Source organism: Xiphophorus maculatus, chromosome 20 (assembly GCF_002775205.1).
Source record: "Xiphophorus maculatus strain JP 163 A chromosome 20, X_maculatus-5.0-male, whole genome shotgun sequence".
NCBI classification, from domain to species: Eukaryota; Metazoa; Chordata; class Actinopteri; order Cyprinodontiformes; family Poeciliidae; genus Xiphophorus; species Xiphophorus maculatus.
The window spans coordinates 3,948,429-3,968,624 of record NC_036462.1 but is presented as its reverse complement, the minus strand read 5'-3'; the positions used below and the strand labels follow the sequence as shown (position 1 = coordinate 3,968,624).

General features: G+C 36.7%; 1 protein-coding gene across 12 annotated transcripts in view; it reads right to left on the bottom strand.

Moving 5' to 3' along the window:
• Window positions 1–20,196, bottom strand: part of ptprt (protein tyrosine phosphatase, receptor type T) — a 316,939-nt gene that overhangs the window by 49,256 nt on the left and 247,487 nt on the right. For all 12 annotated transcript variants that reach the window (XM_023325145.1, XM_023325149.1, XM_023325147.1 and 9 more), the window contains 4 exons: window positions 16,626–16,706; window positions 15,691–15,726; window positions 4,687–4,779; window positions 4,084–4,193 (listed from right to left, as the gene is read on the bottom strand). In XM_023325145.1, the coding sequence (XP_023180913.1) occupies window positions 4,084–4,193; window positions 4,687–4,779; window positions 15,691–15,726; window positions 16,626–16,706 (320 nt within the window). The remainder of the gene's footprint in view (window positions 1–4,083; window positions 4,194–4,686; window positions 4,780–15,690; window positions 15,727–16,625; window positions 16,707–20,196) is intronic.

Genomic DNA, 20,196 nt, shown 5'->3' with positions numbered 1-20,196 from the left:
CTAAAAGCATCAAAGCCCCTTATTTCTTTCTATTCTACATCTGAGCACCAGACGTCACAAGAATCTTTTAAAGACAGATGAAAAGTTGAACTTTTTAAGATCTGTTTTAAGAAATATTTTTGTCTTGTTTTGTTGACTTTGTTTCTAACATTCATACTAAAGTGACTGATGGACCATGTAGGTGCACAAAGGTTGCTAAACTCAACGGACCAACCAGTGCAATGTCGATATGACACAGACCACTTAAAAATTCATCTTACAAAATATTTTGTATCTATTATTAGCAGTCTGTAAGAAAAATAACTTTCCACTGAATCTGAAAACAAAATCTCAGATAATTAACAGTCTAAAAATAACGATTTCAGTTCAAACGGGGTAATTCTGACAGTGATGGGAGTAAAACAAAAAACTACTAAAATGACTTCCAGGCAACCAGTGGAACCAAATTCACTGCATTAGGGGACAATTGACTTTATGCCAAGTTTAGTACCAACTAAACATTCAGGATGATTTTGGAGTCTCTTCTGAACTGAAACTCTTTCTACTCTGACACTGGCTGTTGAAAAAGTTTAACAACAATTATACCTTAACATGCATTATGAAACACATGATGATTAGGCGGCGCCAGGTGAATGGCATGATGGTGAGCGTCAATACACGATAAAATAAAACTTAAAAGAAAGAAACTAAAGAGAACGTAACAATAAACCAAGAGAGGATAATACTAATCAGAGAAAACTAAATGGAAATGAATGAAGAACAAAATGCAAGAATAAACTGAGAAACTATATTAAATACAGAGCAATAAGCTGGTATGGCAAGACCTTTGGAGCAATAATTAATACAGAGGACTGTATGGCAAGAATAAAGAGACACTGTTTTCAGATAAAAGGTAAAATAATATTGTTGAAGTGCCATGAGTTTGTTGGGACCACATCTAGTAATAAGAATAAATACATCTTACACACCATAACAGTAAGGAACTCATCACTTATTTATGTTTTTAATTAGATTTGATATATTTATTTCTTCAATGTTATTTTTCATGTCAGTGTTAATGTCATGATGACTTCATGACACTTTCAATTTGACTCATTAGGACTTGGTTAAAAACCAGCTTTGTTCTTTGTAATTTCTGTCCAGTAAAACTATTAATCTATAAATCAATAGAGAGGTCATTGAAAAATATCATCCATATTTCTATCCCATATTTGTATGGAATTAAAAGGATTTGGAACTTTTGTTTTCCCACTGAAAGCTCTGGTTTGCACAGTTATGCCATGTGGGTGAAGTTTTATGGATAATACTCCGATGTCCCATTCTCTTGAAGGCAGCACAGAGCTGCACCACCAGAAACTGTCAGAAACACTGAAGAGAAGAAGAGTTATGATTAATGTATTTGCAGTTCTATTTATGTTTTAATGTTGCAGAGCAAATGGATCAAAGTTTAAACATTGTTGTACGTCTTTTCATCTGGCCCAAAAAAGGTTGAGAAACACTGCTTTAGTTTAGAGTATTGTATTGTTATAAGTATTTCTCCTTTTTTTGTTGCTGTTAGAGCCGTTTATAATCGCAATATTTATTATATCTTAGGATTTGCGGATGAAATATATTCTGAAATATTAAACCAAAAACAGAAATTTTGACTTTTATGCTTTAGATATGAGAAATTTAACTACAGTCCGGAAAAAAACACATTTTCAGAATATGTCATTCACAGCACAGTGTCTGTATGCTCACATTGAAAAGTAAAAGCTGTTCATAGCAGCCATTTGTGGTGGACGCTAATTCATTACACAGAAGCTTTAGATGTGAAGAAATAAGTATGGATGTACATTTCCAGCAAATAGAGGAGAAAATACGTTGAACAAAATATTGTGAAGATAAACTTACAAAGTCTTCTAATGTGGATAAAATCAGTTGCTGCTGGAGACAAGTGGAATCATAAAAAAAGAAGTCCCACTCTGCGTGTGTGTGGGGTGTGTGTGTGTGTGTGTGTGTGTGTGTGTCCCCTTGTTACACACAGACTCACACACACTCAAGAATAAATCACATTTTCTCTCCCCTGAAACGTATCAGTGGGTTTGAAGCGAAATGACAAGAAGCAAATGAAAATATAAGTCGCAGTATCACGGAGGGACAATTTTCAACACGCATGCAGAGTTGGTAATAGAAAATATTCATTCTTCTGAGAATGGGAGGCTGAAGGAGATGAAAACAGACTCTTCCTGGTTCCTTTCCTAACATTTATCTTCAGAGACAAAGAAATAAATCAGGACAGATTTTAAAGGACAGAGGAAGGGGGATAGCCAAGCAGAATAATAAATTAGAGGAAAGAAGAAAAGTAAATAAGTTAAAGAAGACAATGCAATAATTTGAAAATGTTCCATAATAAATGGTGCATTAAATTAATTAGTTTAATGTTGATAACACTGAAAAAAGAGGAAGGAAAAACTGAAAATGAAGCTCACAATTAATTTGTTCTCTATCAGCTTGGTCATATATTAATAATAAATATGACCCCTTTGTCTCACATGGCAACTGTCACCTTCATGAAAGGCAACTAATCAACTCAGAGAATAATCAAGCAGCTTAAATATGCAGAAGGACTTAATACTGCAAAATGTTGAGGAACCCTCTGGATTCAAAAATTGGTTTTTAATTTTATTTTAAAGTAATTGATTGAGTTCTAATTAAACAAATATCAGAAAGAAAAGTAAGACGTCTTAGTTTTAAATTGCACACTTCAGATTTTCATATGGTGCCTCCATTTGAGGGAACATTTATATTTTATTCAGTACATTTGTTTTCCACCATTTCTGTCATATTTTTAAGTCCCATAAATTTACTAACACATTACATCAAAAGTGTTGCTTATTGTGGATAATGTGCTGTGATTTCTGTTATCAACTTCTTGTTGTCAATACAAGGAATTTGGTAGAACTGGTGAAAACACCTGACCCTATTCGAAGCTCTTTAACTCACACAAAAAGTCGGAGCTTGCTGCAATAAAAGTCATTCAGGTTTTACAATCTAAAAGATTAAATGTTTCTTGCATTATTTAAGATACATCCATGCCATAGTTTAATCTCCAAATGATCCGTTTATAATCTTGTTTCTTTTCACTCTGTGTTTCTCACTGCTGTAGGACTTAAAGTTTTCCCCAGAGTGCACACACCAAACTCTAAATGACCTGTTGTATTTTTGCTTTAGACTTTTCTTTAATGACACAAAAGTACAGGGTCAAATGTCAAATACAGATACTGCAGAGACACAAATTCATAAGTCACAGTTTGTGAACCTGCACATCTTTTTTTAAGGCTTAAGTTCTTGTCTGTGTTTCCCTCTCACTTTTTGATTGACAGTGGGTTTCCCACTGACCCTGCTTAACCAGGAAAGGTTCTGAATATCTGGTCCTTTCATTACCCACCAGGTTCTGATTTCACTCCACCAAAGTTGCCTCCCATATTTGTTTTATTTCAGCAACTGCTGAAATGAAACAATCTAATCACCACTGATTAGAACATGTTCAATTGAGAACTTAGTGTGAGTCTGTGGAGAATCAGTATTTCAAGCTTTATAAAACTAAAGGATTTTAAAAAGCATAAGTTCTAACATGGTTTTATCTTTGTGCTTCAAAGCGAGGGCCTACTTCTTCGCTAGCCTTGAGTTTTGTCCCAGTTTCTAATGGGTTTGAAAGAAGAAAGTTGAAGTAGGATTTTCTGGCTGTAACTAGCACTCTTCAAACTCACTAACAACATTTTTATAGTTTATGTTTATTATTTTTCCCTAATAATGAAGCATGTTCCATGGGAAAATGTAAAAACTTTACAACATTGAAGAATAAATTTAGAAATAAACACAATCCTCAATGTGGTGTAACTACGCCAAGAGTGAGCTAATGCTTCTTAAAATATAAAAAACATTTAACCTGATGTATCTTCCTCATATCTGAATTCATATGACCTAAAGAAAGCATAAAAAGCTTTTTTGCAGCAATATTTAGCTTTCCATATCTGGAAAGCTAAATATTGCTTTACCTCATCTGCATGCTTTGTTTTGTGAGTGGGAGTGTGTGTTTACCTCATATTCTTCCTTAAAGCCATATCCTTGTCCACATTTCATCTGTGTGATGTGCTGCAGCAGATCTGCAACTCGAATAGCTGGTTGAAACTGGCCTGCCTGGAACTGACCTATGAGATCAAAGCCGTTTTTCACAGAAACTGTTCAAATAATCTGGACAGAACTCAATGAACAAAATGTGAAAAACAAAGTTGCTTATTTTGGATCAACTCCTTTGGCATTAATGGACCCTAATTAGCCTGTCAAGGGTTTGTTAGAAGCAGTCAAAATACTTATCAAATTAAACGTCAAACATTTAGGTAGAAATAGTTCCATTGTTTGTGTGGATTTACATTTACAGTTCTCTGAAAAATGACTTCCTGGTTGGAAATGCAACAAAAATAATAGTTGAACCCTGAACTTTGACCATTAAACTTTGAGCTCACCAAGAAACCCAAAGTTCAGCTCCAATATGGCTGCCATTTCTCACCACAAAACACCAGTTGCATGTTAAGATGAGGTACAATTATATGACTTGTACCTTAGTTCAGTTCATTTACAGAGCCCAGATTCAAAACAAATGTGTCAAGAAACTTGATAAGGTGACAGGTCCAGGTGACGTACCGCTCTGGTAGGAGAGCTCCACAGACTCACAGCCTCCGTAAGGAAAACTCTGTAATGTCAGGGATGGCTGGACAAGAGACGGCTGGCTTCCATCTGTCCACACAATGACAGACAAGCAGACAAGGAGATTATTATTTTATTTTGAGAAGTAAAACATGAACTGCAAATAAACATTACAGTAATAGACAAAAGCAGAAAGGAGAAATGGAAGAAAACCAACAAAAAGTTCAGAAACAGCAAAGAAGAAATGAGTCTCTAATAGAGGTGTCAGAATCCCAGTGTTGTGTGTTTAATAAATAAAATGACATTCTGTTCACTGCTGGCTGAGGTATTAAGGTGACTGACATCCAGTCAGCTCAATAGACTGGATAAATGCAAAGTGTGTCGTCGTTTTTGTCTCAAGGAGGAAAAAAGATGTGATATGAAAATGCATGACTCCATGATTTCTTAATAGATCTAATTGCATGTTAATAACTTCTGTTGGTTTATTAGTGGCCTGAGGTAGCTTCTACAATTAGTCCATGTAAACACCAGTTTCCTGTGATAAATTAAGGATAATTTGGCTTAAACAAGAGAATCCAGAAAATTGTGTTTTGTTAGAAGAAAGGTGATAAAGCAATACATGTCTAAAATAAATCTAGAAATGACAGAAGCAGTTAGTGAGACATGATAGTAGCGATAAAGGTAGCTATGATAGCAGTCAGAGGTAGCTATGAGAAAAACTACAAGAGCCAGAAGAGTGTGAGACATGAGGGAGGGGAATGTGACATCCAGGGGGAAAAGAGTGTAACTGCAGAGAAAAGAGCAGGAAGTTTAAAAAGGTCAGTTTGTTCACTGGAGGAAAAGTTCTCCTCTGATTAAAATCCTCTGAACTTTTTTTTCATGATATTTGGCACCAAAGCAAGAGTTTGTGTCCAGTGTTGTGTCAGCAGGTTTGTACTCCATAGAATCCAAATGACTTCAATAAAACCATTAAAACAGCAACTTTATTGTTTTGTCTCGGGGCTTTAACTCCTGAAGAAGTCTACATCTTTATGAAATGCCTTTAAATTAAAGTTAACTAGTTATAAATGTGATGACCTCTCTTTGACCTTTTAGATCAAAGCAGTGTTAGTTGATTCTCAATTATGCTGTGTGTTTTTCCCATATGCACAGTTTCAGCTTCTCTGTATTATTAAACTTTTTCTAAGTTGTTTCCAGAGCAGCCAGGTCAATCCTCCTGAGGTGAGACTGCTGCTTCCTAACAGATTTCTTAAATTCATTTTCAAGAATCATCTTACAATAAATAGAGCCTTTTTACTTTTGTTTTCATATACATCATGTGGCTATTTTCTCTTTAATGAATGTGTTTGCACTTCCAACTAAGAAAATATGTGTAATAGAGAGTTTTAATCAAATGACCACAGTCGACCCAGAGGTTGGTGTAATACACACCAACTAAGAGAGATATTGGGCTGTCATACAACATGATGCTCCTTTTCAACAATCTGCTGCTTTCACTGAAGGAAATAAACTCTAGAAGTGCTAAACATGTAGAAGCATTGGCTGATGCGAGTCCATGCAACTGGTTTTGCTGACTCACAACCTCATCAGCTTGGTTTCACATACAAAACAATTCAATGTGAACTCCGTTTTCCGAGTAGAAGCCAGAGGAACTCTATTTGGGGCGACTGTGGCTCTTTGGTAGAGTAGTCGTCTTGCGATTGGAAGGTTGTAGGTTCGATTCCAGCTTCCTCCTGCCACATGTCGATGTGCCTCTGGGCAAGGCACTTAACCCCAAATTGCCTACCGATCTGCATATCGGTGTATAAATGTGCTTGTGAATGTGACTCTAGTGTAAAGTGCTTGAGTGGTCAAAATGACTGGAAAAGCGCTATATAAGTTCAGTCCATTTACCATTTTATTTTTTTAAACATCATCTGTCTTCTATTATCATCACATCATGAAAATTTGAACAAATATGTGAAAACTATTTATACGAAGGTTACATACTGCAGCATGAAATTAGACTCAACGTAGACCGTACAGTTTCTTGAAGGCGTTTCACCTCCTCAGTTATAAACGTGTTGTGAGATCCAGGCTAATGATTAGTTTGAAGATGATTATTTTAAGAGACACATTTATGGTACTCCTAAACTCATGGTGCGGAAAGCTGCAGGGAGGCTTCAGACTTCACCTGGAACCTTTACAGCACAACCTTATATTCGTTACATCTTCAATCTGAATGTTGCATCCCCACAATTCTGGTGCATTGCCAATCTGCTAGACCTAAAGTAACAACAGCTGTGGGTCACTTTCCAATAAGAGAGGATGCAACAGCTGCATGAGTTCTTCACATCCACCAAACTGCCTAAAAGGCTCAACAGCCTGCTGACCATCATCATTTGTTAGACAGTCTGCTTCATGAATTGCAAATGCCTGTTTTTTTCTTCACCTAAATTGAGACATGTTGGTGTGCTGACCTTATTGTGACGTTTAGGGTGTTTGAAAACACATGATAAGCTCACCAAGGTCAAATATGCATTAAGCCAGGCATGAAATGAATTCATAGCAGCAGCTCCACAACAGTGACTATGATGGAGAACATCTCAATGCTAATGGGTGGATTTATTGACCTCCAGAGGCACAAATATGCGTGTGTGTGTGCATGTAGGTTTGTGTGTGACAAGACAACACTATCAAGCATGAAAATGTGAGTTTGACTATGCAAGTAAGAGAAAATGGTGTACCGAGTTACCTGCACACCATTGTGGTGTGTGTGTGCTGGGAGTTTGTGCACGTGTCTGAAGGTCCTTTATGCTGTCTCTATGTGTATGTTAATGCAGTCCTTCATGCTCGGCGGTGTGTGTATTATAAAGTTCCTACTTCCTTCCCTCTGACTTTATTAAGACTTAGTTATGGATGACTTGGGCTCCCAGTGTTCCTTTATTGTTTCTTAATTCCTTCTACAAGACTTCACCCCTATTTCTACTGTGGCAGTTCAGTAAAGTGTGCATTATGAATTGTCAGGTGTGTATGTGTGTCCTCATTCTGGCATGTGAGCAAGAATGCAGAGATGGTTCATGAACTGATGGTTGAGTCTTGATCAAATTTGTTTGCACTGGAGTTCCACTGAATTACACACGAGGTCTGGAGGAATCGTGCATCACCCAGCCGGTGCCTGGCTCTGACTTCTGACAGAGGAGACAAATGAATAACCAGCGGAATAGTCCAAGATCCAAGAAGCACAGGCAGAGAGTCAGGAACACCTGGAAATAGCAGGTGCCATTTTTACCATGAAAACAATAAGCAATGCACGCAACACAATGGCCACTATGCACACACTCTGCAAAAGACTCAACTTCCAGTAAGTCAAAGATGAAAATGTACAGGAACCTACAATAACCTTACATATTTTACTCAAGTTCACTACAAGATCCAACCAAACCAAAGTAACATAATTATAGCAGCCGTTGGATTTCTGTAAGGAACATCTTAATCTGTTTGCGTTAATTACAGGACGCATCACCAGAACCTCAGCAATTAGATCCTGGGGAGTCAAACAATTATTGCAACTGAAATATAAATGATGTTAAATCCTTATAGTACTAAGTTATGTATTAAATTACAAGTGGATGGTAATGGCTGAACATGCTAAAATCAAAGCAATTAGTATGAGATGAATCTTACACAGCTTTTAAAGTTAAGCTTTAGAAACCCAATAAAACCCAAAGAAACGTCGGTGTACAAGGAATCTCTATGTAAATACACTGGGTCAAAATGCAAATAGCATGCTTTGCAATCCTTTCAACATTAAAGGTTAAGAACTGGATGCACTCGTGCTGCTTGGAGTTAGAAATCTCTGCCGGCAGCATTTAGAAACAAAGTGGAAACCGCTTTGGATGATAAGTTCATCTTTCTGCATCTCCTTTTTCTGTCTGTGAAGCATGAGGTCAAGTTCAACTTCATTTCACCGCTGGAGAGCCAGGCCAATGAATTCTCTCTGGTCTGAATAAAAATCCCTTCCAATATATGAGACATTACATTTTCTAGCAGAGCAACAACGCAGACATGAAAAATGGAAACTACGAGTTCAGCTGAGCTGAAAAAAAAACAACAACAAAGGAGTGCAGATGGAGATCTGAGAATGACAAGAGGGAGATTAAACATATTAGCCCAACATGTAGAGCAAACAAAACAGCTTAAGGAAGCATGGGGAGATTTAGGGTTTTTACTAAAGGAATTTCAGAGTCTAAGCTTGGAAGTCGCTTGTTTTTTGTACAAATTATTATGCAAAGTACAGCAGATATGTTAGATTGGTGGGTGTATCATAATTCTGCAGTGTATTTTAAATGGGGGAGTCAAACACTGAAGTGAGCATAAACCCAGGTTTGACTTTTCATACAAACATGCAAGTATGGTCAAAACCTAAAATAATAACCCATAGAGACCAAGAATATTACCAATAAATGTTTTTACAACCTTTTTGTGCTCAGAAATCTGGTTTAAATGTTTGTTAATACACAACAACTGCTCTGTCTTGTTAGAGGTTTTAGCTAATTTTACATAATCAATATTATTTGTTTCTAGATTGATTTTTATGATTGGCCATTTTGACATGTTTGCACTGTAGCATATCTGCTGATTGTGATATAGTGAGCCAGCCAGCTAACAGAGAAAGAAGATCTCTGGAACGTCAGCCAGCAGTCGAGATGAGCTGGGAAAAAAACAGCACAGAGGTTCAACCCTGCCTCAGAACATAAAGGTTAAAAATTACTCTCTCTCTGCTGCACTCACCTTCAATTACCCAGCAGTGCCACATTACGGCCAAACAAAATGACTACCATTAGCCATAATCACCTTACATGCAGCCTAATGTTATGCTGAACTGGACTAGGAAAATAATTGCTTTTCTGTGAAGCTGTGGAAAAGCTACTTCCAAAACAGGAAGTGCTGTGTGTAGAAATTAAGCATCCCAGCACCATCTTCCACTGCAGAGAGGTTTGGTACAAAAGCCTTCAGGTGCAGCAAAAATTATCCAGAAATAAACTGTTTCCCAACGGCTGCTGGGCAACACTGACTTTTCACTTTAAAGAATTACAAAAAATCATCATTTTCCACTCAAAACCTTTCTATGTACCCAACAACAATTAGTTAATGTTATTTGTGGAAAAAGAACAACAAAGCACGCGACTCACAGAATAAGCACAGCACACCTGAGTATGTAGGGCTGGACAATGAATCAATAACAACAAATACTGCAACAGACACATGATCAATATCAATAGGTTATACGTCTGAGTGAATATTAAATAATTTTTCTGAACTCCAATCCAGAACCGCAGGGCATTCTGGAGAATGTAGGCAGAAAAAAAGAGTTTAGTCTCTCAACCTCCCAATGCCAGCTAAGCAAGGTTGGTAGAATCGACTAACTCACTCATTCTTTGGTTACCTAGCAACTCACTCACTCTTTGGTTACCTAGCAACTCACTCACTCACTCTTTGGTTACCTAACAACTCACTCACTCACTCTTTGGTTACCTAGCAACTCACTCACTCACTCTTTGGTTACCTAGCAACTCACTCACTCACTCTTTGGTTACCTAGCAACTCACTCACTCACTCTTTGGTTACCTAGCAACTCACTCACTCATTCTTTGGTTACCTAACAACAACCTTAGTGCCCTGAGCAGCAGCAGTTTAAGGTTTTGCTGCTGTGGCTCATAACTATTCAAAAATAAAAAGCAATGGTGCTGAGTGAGCACAATGGGTAAAACAGGAAGGAATATGTCTAACTGGCAGTACTTCAGATATTTAAAACAAAAAATAAATTAATAATGATCAATATTGACCTATATGAAGCACTCACATTGTGATACGATTTTAAGATTGATAACACAGTTTCCATCTTTATAGTGAAACATTGTATTTTGTAATATTTCTGACAAACTATATTTAACTTATTAGCCAGGAAACAATTTGGCTCTTGACGTACTGAAATAAGACAGACAGGAACTATTTTAGAAGCTAAGAAAATATTGAAGCAAAAGATTAAACTGGCCTGAAAAAAACACATGCAAACACAAACAGCTAGCCGTGATCTCTACCTGGCACAGTGGATTTACCCGAGCTACTTGTCCCTCTCGCTGATCCTTCAATCCGTAAGTCTCCATCAGCATCATCCTAATAACTTTCTTTCCCAGGTCTCTGTCTCCCATTAAGCCCCTGAAATACGATGCTCCCCGGCACCATTCAGCTTGCTGGTGCTATTATCCATTTTCACTAAACTAAAAAGGTGTCATCGCGAGCGCAAAGGTAGGACTGTAACTTTCAAAATGAAACCATTTTCATCCAATTATTGGATGTGGAAATTCTGCTTGTTTTAGAGGCCAGCTAGAAAATGACGGACCTAATGGACTCGACAAAAAATGTGTTAAGTGTTAAATTGACAATGTGTAAGGATCAATAAAGCTTTCTGTGTAGATAAAAAGGATTTATGGTGACCAAATATGTTTGTTAATTTCTACTTGTTTAAATCAGTTATGAGCATATGGGGATAGCATCTCCTTTCTTTCCTAAGGGCAAAAATCAGGTTGTTTTGTTTATTTCTGTAATTTATGGTAATTTACAGAGACAATATCAACGTTGTGTGCTTCCTTTTTATAATGAACATCAGTATGAAAGTAATTAAATTGGCACAATTAATGAACTCACAAAAACACCAGAATGTTAATAAATGAAAGTTTTATTTGCTGCTGTAATTAAAAACTTGCCACTTTAAATTCAGACCTTGTTCAGTTTTATCTTCATTACAACTCAACTTGAGGAACATTATTTTTTATTTTTTAAAAGATGCATTTTTCAGTTTTATTTTCAGACTTTAACCTGTTGTTCTGCAGGTACTACTATATTTTCCAGACTACAAATCGCTCCAGAGTATAAACTGAATCAGGCAAACATTGTTATAAAGAGGAAAAGACATATATAAGTCGCACTGGACTAGAAGTGACATTCATTTAGAACTTGTTAAACGTACAATTACTAAGCTTTGACCATCTTGTTTTTAGCCCACAAAAGATTTCCTGCTTCATGTCAGTCTGTATGAAATAACATTCAATGCAGGAGTCCAAAAACGTTTCATGAAGACATAAAAAGCATATGCAAGCCCTGCCAATCTATGACAAAAAGTGCAACTTCCAGAAAATACAGTTTCTGTAACTTCCATCATGACGTAGCAGCAGGTAACATGAGTCAAAAAACGTAAAGGTTGACATTTTGGACCTGTGTTGAGGAAGGATCATAGTTCTGTTAGCATCCGTAGTGAGTTGAGAAAAACGGGCGAGTTAAAGACCAGCTGATAAACTGTGATTTGATCCAAGAACTAAAAGAACAAGAACGGGTCACCAACCAGAATCTGACCCAACAGTTTATATCAGAGTTACCAAAGTTATAAAGCAACAGGATATGCTGACATGTATTAATTGATACATTTGTCTCTGATAATAAGTTTTTGCTAATAACGATTTTTGAACACTAACAGATCACATGTCAAGGATTTTATTGACAAAAAGCATCAGTAGAAGTAGAGGAGGAAGAAAATAGTCTTTTGTACTTTTTCCTGTTAAAGCGCGTGTTTGTTAATGCGAGCGTTTGTTAATGCGAGCGTTTGTTAATGCGAGCGTTTGTTAATGCGAGCGTTTGTTAATGCGAGCGTTTGTTAATGCGAGCGTTTGTTAATGCGAGCGTTTGTTAATGCGAGCGTTTGTTAAAGCGAGCGTTTGTTAATGCGAGCGTTTGTTAAAGCGAGCGTTTGTTAATGCGAGCGTTTGTTAATGCGAGCGTTTGTTAATGCGAGCGTTTGTTAATGCGAGCGTTTGTTAATGCGAGCGTTTGTTAATGCGAGCGTTTGTTAATGCGAGCGTTTGTTAATGCGAGCGTTTGTTAATGCGAGCGTTTGTTAATGCGAGCGTTTGTTAATGCGAGCGTTTGTTAATGCGAGCGTTTGTTAATGCGAGCGTTTGTTAAAGCGAGCGTTTGTTAATGTGAGCGTTTGTTAATGTGAGCGTTTGTTAATGCGCTTGTTCCAGTCCAAGTTGAGTTTCCATCATTTTACACTTTTGTTGCAAACAGCTGATTTTTTGTTGCTGTAATGATCAAAGCTCAGTTTTACATCTCTTGGTTCTCAGACTAATTGTAAAGAGAACAGATGGCTCCATTAAAACTTAATGTCATTGTATGAAGATGTATGGCACCAAATTTCTGCCAGTGCATAAATCACTCAAGCATCTTTTTGCATTCTGCTTCATCATACCCTGATGTGCATCAGCAAATGACACAGAAACCTGCACAAATAGGTGGGGACAGGGGCGCTGCCAGGAATCTTGGGCCCCTGACAAAAAATTAAATTGCCCCCCCCAGCTGCTGTGACAATTTTTTGAGTCTATCTGACCCAGGGGTGAGTAACTCCAGGCCTCGAGGGTCGGCCTCCTGCAACTTTTAGATGTGTCTCTACTTGAACACACCTGAGTCAAATAATGAGGTCGTTAGCAGGACTCTGGAGAACCTGACTGCACTGAGGAGGAGATTCAGCTGTTGGATTCAAGTGTGTTGGACCTTGGAGACGTCTAAGAGTTGCAGGCCCTCCAGGACCAGGATTGCCCATCCCTGATCTGATCCATCAAAAGTGTCACAATTTTAAAGGCTTGCAACTGCCTTGCTTTCTTTGGTCCAATACTGATAACTAACACAATATTTACTGCTCATGAATTTCATATCCAACAGTTGGCGTACATTTGCAAGTAAGTTGCTTAAGTTTTTTCTATTAGTTTTAGATACTGAAATGTCTCCCAACAAGCAACAGTCAAAAGCAACATGCAAAATGTACATGAAGCAATCCAGACTTCTCAAAAAATGCTGTGTAGTTGCATTTTCTTCAAGCTGCAGTATATAACTTTAATAAAAAATATGTTTTTCCATATTTGTTAAAGTTGTCACCATGTTGTGACAGTTTGTTATGAGACAGATAATCTGTGAAAACAATCAATCTCCTTCACCTCGTCCCTGAACTATTATTGCTATCTAACGTAATGCAGCATTCTGGCCAAAACAACCAATCAGAACCAGGAGGAGGGTCTTAGTGCTGTCAATCAACTTCATTCACTCACTGCTAAATGTGCTAATGGTGGAGAAACAACATATTACAGGAAAAGCATTTATCTGCCGTCACTGGTAGCTATGCTAACTAGGCTATGCTAGCTGCAGCATTGCAGGGGCAGGAAGAATGAGCAGCACCACATGAGATTGTGATTGACAGCACTAAAACTCTCCTGCCACTGGTTGTTTCTAGATAGCACTTTGAGAAAGCAGAGGAAATAGATTTTTCAGATTATCTCTCATACATATTGTCACAACATATGTAAAAAATATTTTTTTATAAAAGTTACATTCTGCAGCTTTAATTTCTCTTAGAAGAGGAGAGAGGACGGGTCAGGAGGGACTAGAGCTGCTGACTGACTGACTCACCTGTTGTTAAGTGGTAAAAGATACAGGGACAAGTTAAATATATGAATGTCTGGGTAATTTATTTCCTTAATTCATTAAATGTTAGTGAAATGGAGGCAAACAGTCTGTAGCTAAGCTAACTATGCTAAATGGTTGATAATCTCACACAGTCTACCCACCTCTCGGAGAAAATCTGGGTTACAAATTGACACTTTTACCCTTTTGTCTCTCTATTTTTTGAAAACTTGACTTTATTATTTTTCTTAGCAGCATAGTAACAGCCACAGTCGTTCTTGTTTTCTACTGACTGCTACTGAACATCGTCACCGTTAAGCTCCAAGCAGGAACGAATCATTTCCTGCAGATCCAGGAGGTTCAGGGCAAATATGGATGTGTGTTTTTTGGTCTGGGAGTGGGAACAGTAAATATTTACTGCTAAAAACAATGTTCGAAAATACAATGTGATTAATTTTGTAATTGACAGGGTCCCAATTTTTGATTTTTATTTCTATGAACAAAAAATAAATAAATAAATTGTGGAGGGCCCCCTGTTGGTCAGGAGCCCTTAGAATTGTCATAACTTCCCCCCATACGGAGCCCCTGGGTGGGAAATATAGAAGTAAATCTGCTGAAAATATGAGATCCTCAAATAAAGTTGTCAATGATCCGTTTTCCTTCTTTTGCTCATTTAGTCTAGTAGGCTTTAATCAGATTGACAACACATAAAGTTGGTTTATGTCACCTCATCATCAACAGCACTTTTAGAGGCTAAAGAAGAACTTTTCTTTCTGCTACCTCCCCCGACCAACATGAGGGGAAAACAAAAGAGGACAAACAAACGGACTGTCAGAGAATTTCACCAAGTTTTAGCCAATAAAGAAAAAGGAAAAAGGGCAGATTAGAAATAATCAACAGTCACTGGTTAGGTTTTATATCTCCTGCTGGATTTTGTGTGTGGAACTGGGAGAAGTGGCATTCTTGTGTAAAAACCTGGCTAAACACACATACGCACACAGAGCATGTCACACACTTTCAAAGGCCAGAGCCAAGCCTATTGGCAAGAAATTGATCAACCTGTTCAACAGAAGGGAAAAGGAAGATAAAGTGAACAGAAAGAAAGAAGATGCAAGAGAATAGTAAAGATATTTTAGAGGGGTCACATGTATGACTGTAATATTGTGAGCCTGGCTGTAAACCCCAAGATTGAAAATAAGGATTATCATGGGTGTTGGGTTCTGTGGTAGTTCTGTTTCCACTGCAGGTATTAATGTATATTAATGTCTATTTAGTGTTTGAACTATTACAATAGGCAGTTATAATCAGTTTCAAGGAGTCTCCAACTTCAGTTAGTCACATGTTGTTGTGGTTCCTCATCACTGGAAATACCAGGACTTCACTGGAAATACAGAAGCACTTACTATTGGTGCAACATCAGAATGAACACAGACGCCGATGAGCTAAAAGATTGACCACTGACTTTGATTGGTTTTTAATTATGGTTCGAAAACAAGCGGTTTCTCTTACCTATTGAAGTTGTAGCTGGAACAGGCTCTTTGGATACTGTAAAACATGAATACCTGACATTAAACAGTATTCACATCTATCTGCTGCCAGAATTCTCAATTTGAACATTTCAACGACAGTCAAATCTTTAAATCGCTTTAAAAACACTTGTTGAGACTGTTTGGTGTATATAAAATTCATATAAAATGTTTGGAATATTTTTTAAAAGTTTAATATTTTTTGTCATTCATTTAGATAATGAAAGTCATATGCAGATCCATGACAAATAGTGAAAATTTTAAGGAACATGGATTACAGACATATGAAAACCCAAAGTTCAGTGACTCACACAATTACAATATTACATAAGATAAGATTTCAAAAGCCAGAAATGTGAGGCTTCTGAAAAGAGTGACAGAATGTATTGAACTTTTCCCTGTATTTACATTTTTTGAAACGGTGCATTTGGTGTGTTTTAGCTTGACAAGAACAAAATTAATATTCATGATTAACTACAGCTGGTAGTTTCTCTTTGCCAGCATTAGAAGGATTTATGCAACAGCGCTCATTCTCATTCAAGTTGAGCTGAAATGTGCAGCTGCCCACATGTACAAGCCAAATGCCTTTTGGAGAAAGGTTTTATTTTCAGATGAGTCAGAGAAAAGAAAACTCTCTGGAGACAAGGTCCCCAAGAGTGTTTGTAGAAGTTAAGGTGAGTACTTCACATAATGTATGAAATGTGATTGTTTGTTAACAGGGTGTATTTCTAAATCTACTTGGACATAATTGGTACAGATTTTGTGCAAATACACAATTATTTCAAGGAAGTTTTAAATTTCACTGTATTTGACTCCTCCCTCCTCCAACTGGCATTAAAAAACACAACAAATTAACACATAAATTGTTGCCTAAGCATCTACAAAAATTAGAAGTGGGCAAGAAATGTCTGAGTTTACCTGAGTAGTAGGAATTCAGCAAGGATTTGCTCTGCAGCGTTTTGCTTCCCTGCACAGAGAAGGAGCAGGGGGAGGGGGAGGCTGTGGAGAACAGAGGCAAGTGAAAATATGACAGTAAGGACAATGAAAATTATTTTAAAAAGTGGGGAAGGGCAGAGATGGGGATGAAGGATGTACAGCAAAGGCCAAAAGAAAGACATGAATGAAGATGGAAGATTTAAGATGATGTAGAAATGGAAAAAAGGAGAGAATCAGTTGAGAAAGTTTTACACCAGAGCGACCTTATCTAAAAATCAACAGTCGATTTTCAGAGACAATTAACAATAAAAACATCAACAAAGGCAGATCAATTTTCAGTAGCATGTGGAGCAGTTCGATAACATTAATGGCACTTCTGATGCAGCCAATATTGAATTTGGAAGCACAACAGTGATTACAGGCCAGTGGGCATACACTTAAATCTGACATGTTTCTCAGGGGGGGTCGATAAATTTAACTAGTCAAAGAATGAATGAGAATAAAATTGTAACATCGAGGATGTTAAAAATATATTTTAAAAATTGGATTTGGATACAAGGAGGTAGAACCTCAGTTTGGTAATACTTGAAATGATTTACACATCTATGAAAAGCAACATCTTGGGGATGTGGACCAGTCTTTGATTAGTTCTAAAAAAGAAAATGAAATCAAACCAGAAGTACAAAAATCATCATTTAGTGTCACATTGTTCAGTAAAAGCTACCAGAAAAATATCCAAGAAGGTCAACGCCATGACTCATTGTGTTGCCCAAAGAGACATGCAGTGTGTTAAAGGTTAAGTGACAAATCTCCCAAAGAGCTGCAGTAATAATGACAAAGCGGTTCAGGCGACACCATCATTAAATCGGTGGACTTTTCCAGAAGCTTGTTAACACCATGCATCGCAGTTATCCCTAAAGACATTAGATCCCTCATTAGGGATCATTGATGCAGCTGAAGTACCAGAAACTTATCAATAGCAAAACCTCCCAAAGCTGTTTAGTCATTATGCAAGTCAGTCTGCATAGAGCTTTGCTTTTATTAGCTTACTTTCTAAAGAACCTTGCACTTACTGCAAGGTATTTCATGTTTTAAATGCATATAAAATAGTATGCATTATGCATTATTTACTATGTTCTCTATTTACTTGCATACACAATAGTAACTTGTGAAATAGCAGGCTGAAGAAAATGAAAATCCATGCCTATACTAAACAAAGTGGTTGTCACTAAAATACAAAAGAAAATAAGCTGTTACACTGTAAAAACAAACTCTTTGGGTGTAGTCTCCAGCGCAAATATATTATTACACTGAAATTAAGGCAAAACTAACTGACAACTAACTTTTCAACCAGATACAGGAGCTTGTTGCAAGTCAATATTTCCTTAACTTTGATTTAAAAAGCATTAGTTCTACTGGCAGATTATTTCAACAAGACACTCGTCTCACGTTATAAGGAAAGGAAATTTTGACTTAAACTCCTGGACTTCACCAAGATACTGATAAAGACCCATTATTTAACAAATATTTGGAAAAACAGCAAACAGTGAGTGGCTCACTTTAGCAATCTTCCATTTTGTTCAGTACAGGAGCCAACGTTGCTTTAGTGGAAAAGCAATAAGTAGCTCTAAGCGAACATTTGCACAAGTTCATCCCAAGGATGGGCTGTCAAGCTGGTCACCAATGGAAGACAGAGCAAAGTGGGGACCGTTAGGTGGAAACATCACATTTTATAAATGTGGTTCATTATGAGAAATTCCTTCCTTTAACTGTGACCAATGCTACCTTATTCCTGCCCATACACCATCTCTTCTACACACCCAGAGACTGCTGTAGGGCAGACAGACACAGGCACATGCTCAATAAGTTAAGATGAGAACTGTTGGGAGACTAACTGGAGCATATTACACGCTTAATAAACTTAATACACTCTGACAACTAGCCTACACATTTATCGTTTATACCTGCTATTTCAGATATACTGTATATAGATAGATAGATAGATAGATAGATAGATAGATAGATAGATAGATAGATAGATAGATAGATAGATAGATAGATAGATAGATAGATAGATAGATAGATAGATAGATAGATAGATAGATAGATAGATAGATAGATAGATAGATAGATAGATAGATAGATAGATAGATAGATAGATAGATAGATAGATAGATAGATAGATAGATAGATAGATAGATAGATAGATAGATAGATAGATAGATAGAAATATATCTTTTATTGTGTGGTTTCTAAAGAGGCTGTTATTAAACTGACAAACCACAGATCTGTAAAAACCTCTGAGGACTTCACAGTAGTCTGCATTTGAGTTTTTATGAATTATGAAAAATATTCTGGCCAGAAAGAACTTTGTTCTGAGTGTAGAATGGCATTTCTTTTAAATTACTACCAATTTAAGACTAAAAGCAGTTTATGGAGTTTCTAGATCAAAATGTAGACCTCAAAACTTAAAATATAAATTAAGTTAGTCCAAAACTAGCTTTATTTTTAATGCGTTGTGGTGTTTCTGCTGCAGTTGAGCTGCGTCTCAATCGCAGTTCAACTCAATTGTCTTTCCCAACAATCACAGCCTGATCTTGGAAAGTCCCACCATCATCTCCCTCTACAGCTTATGAGTTTGTTGCTGCTGAATGTGAGATGCAGTTGGTTTTAGTGTATGGTGTCGATTATTACAGGTAATAGAATCTTAAATATGTGCATTTCTCTATATACTTTTATAGTCATTTTATGCATTTAAATTAGTTAATTAGATCAATGGTTCTGAATTGTAGCACAGTTTTTTTTTATACTTGTCTTATTAATGATTTTTTTATGCTATTCAAATCATTACAGAAAATATTTGACTGAAGTACCTCTTAAAAATCAGTCAGAACAGTTTAACCATTTTTTTTACAAATAAAATACTGATTTTCATTAAGATAGACTTTTCATGTAAATCTAATTAGGTGGAGTGGATTTCATTATAATTCTTCTTTAAAATATTGTTTTATGGAGATCGCTGTGCAGAAAGAGCCGCATTGATTCCAGCTGCTACTAGTCACCAGATCCTCTGTCTCCTCATGTCATCCTTTACTTTACTGTCTCCTCATTCTATTTCTTTTTTACTTATTTTTTAATAAATTTCCCTCTTAATATATCTGTCCCTGTTACAGCCGTAGATGCAAAATAAGTTTATTTGATGAAAACAGTTTAACGAAATGTTTTAATTAATCAGTGTTTACTGTAAATGAAGCATTTTGCTGTAAAACAGCAACTTGAACAGAAAGTTTTAAATTTGTCTTCCTGCCCATGGATCTGATTTATGTATAATAAATCAGTTGTTTAGATCTTAAGCTGGTGATCTACTGCTGGTCTTCAGCTAAGCAAGAAAATAAGTTACAATGAAATTTCCATCTGAGGCTTTAAAGGTTTAAATCTCTCAATTCACCATCATGTTTCATTGTTACAGAAGTCTGAAAATATAATATAAAGCAGTAAGCCGCCATTATTCACATGGTAAAACATTTGTTTTAGAACCAATTTTCATCTTCTT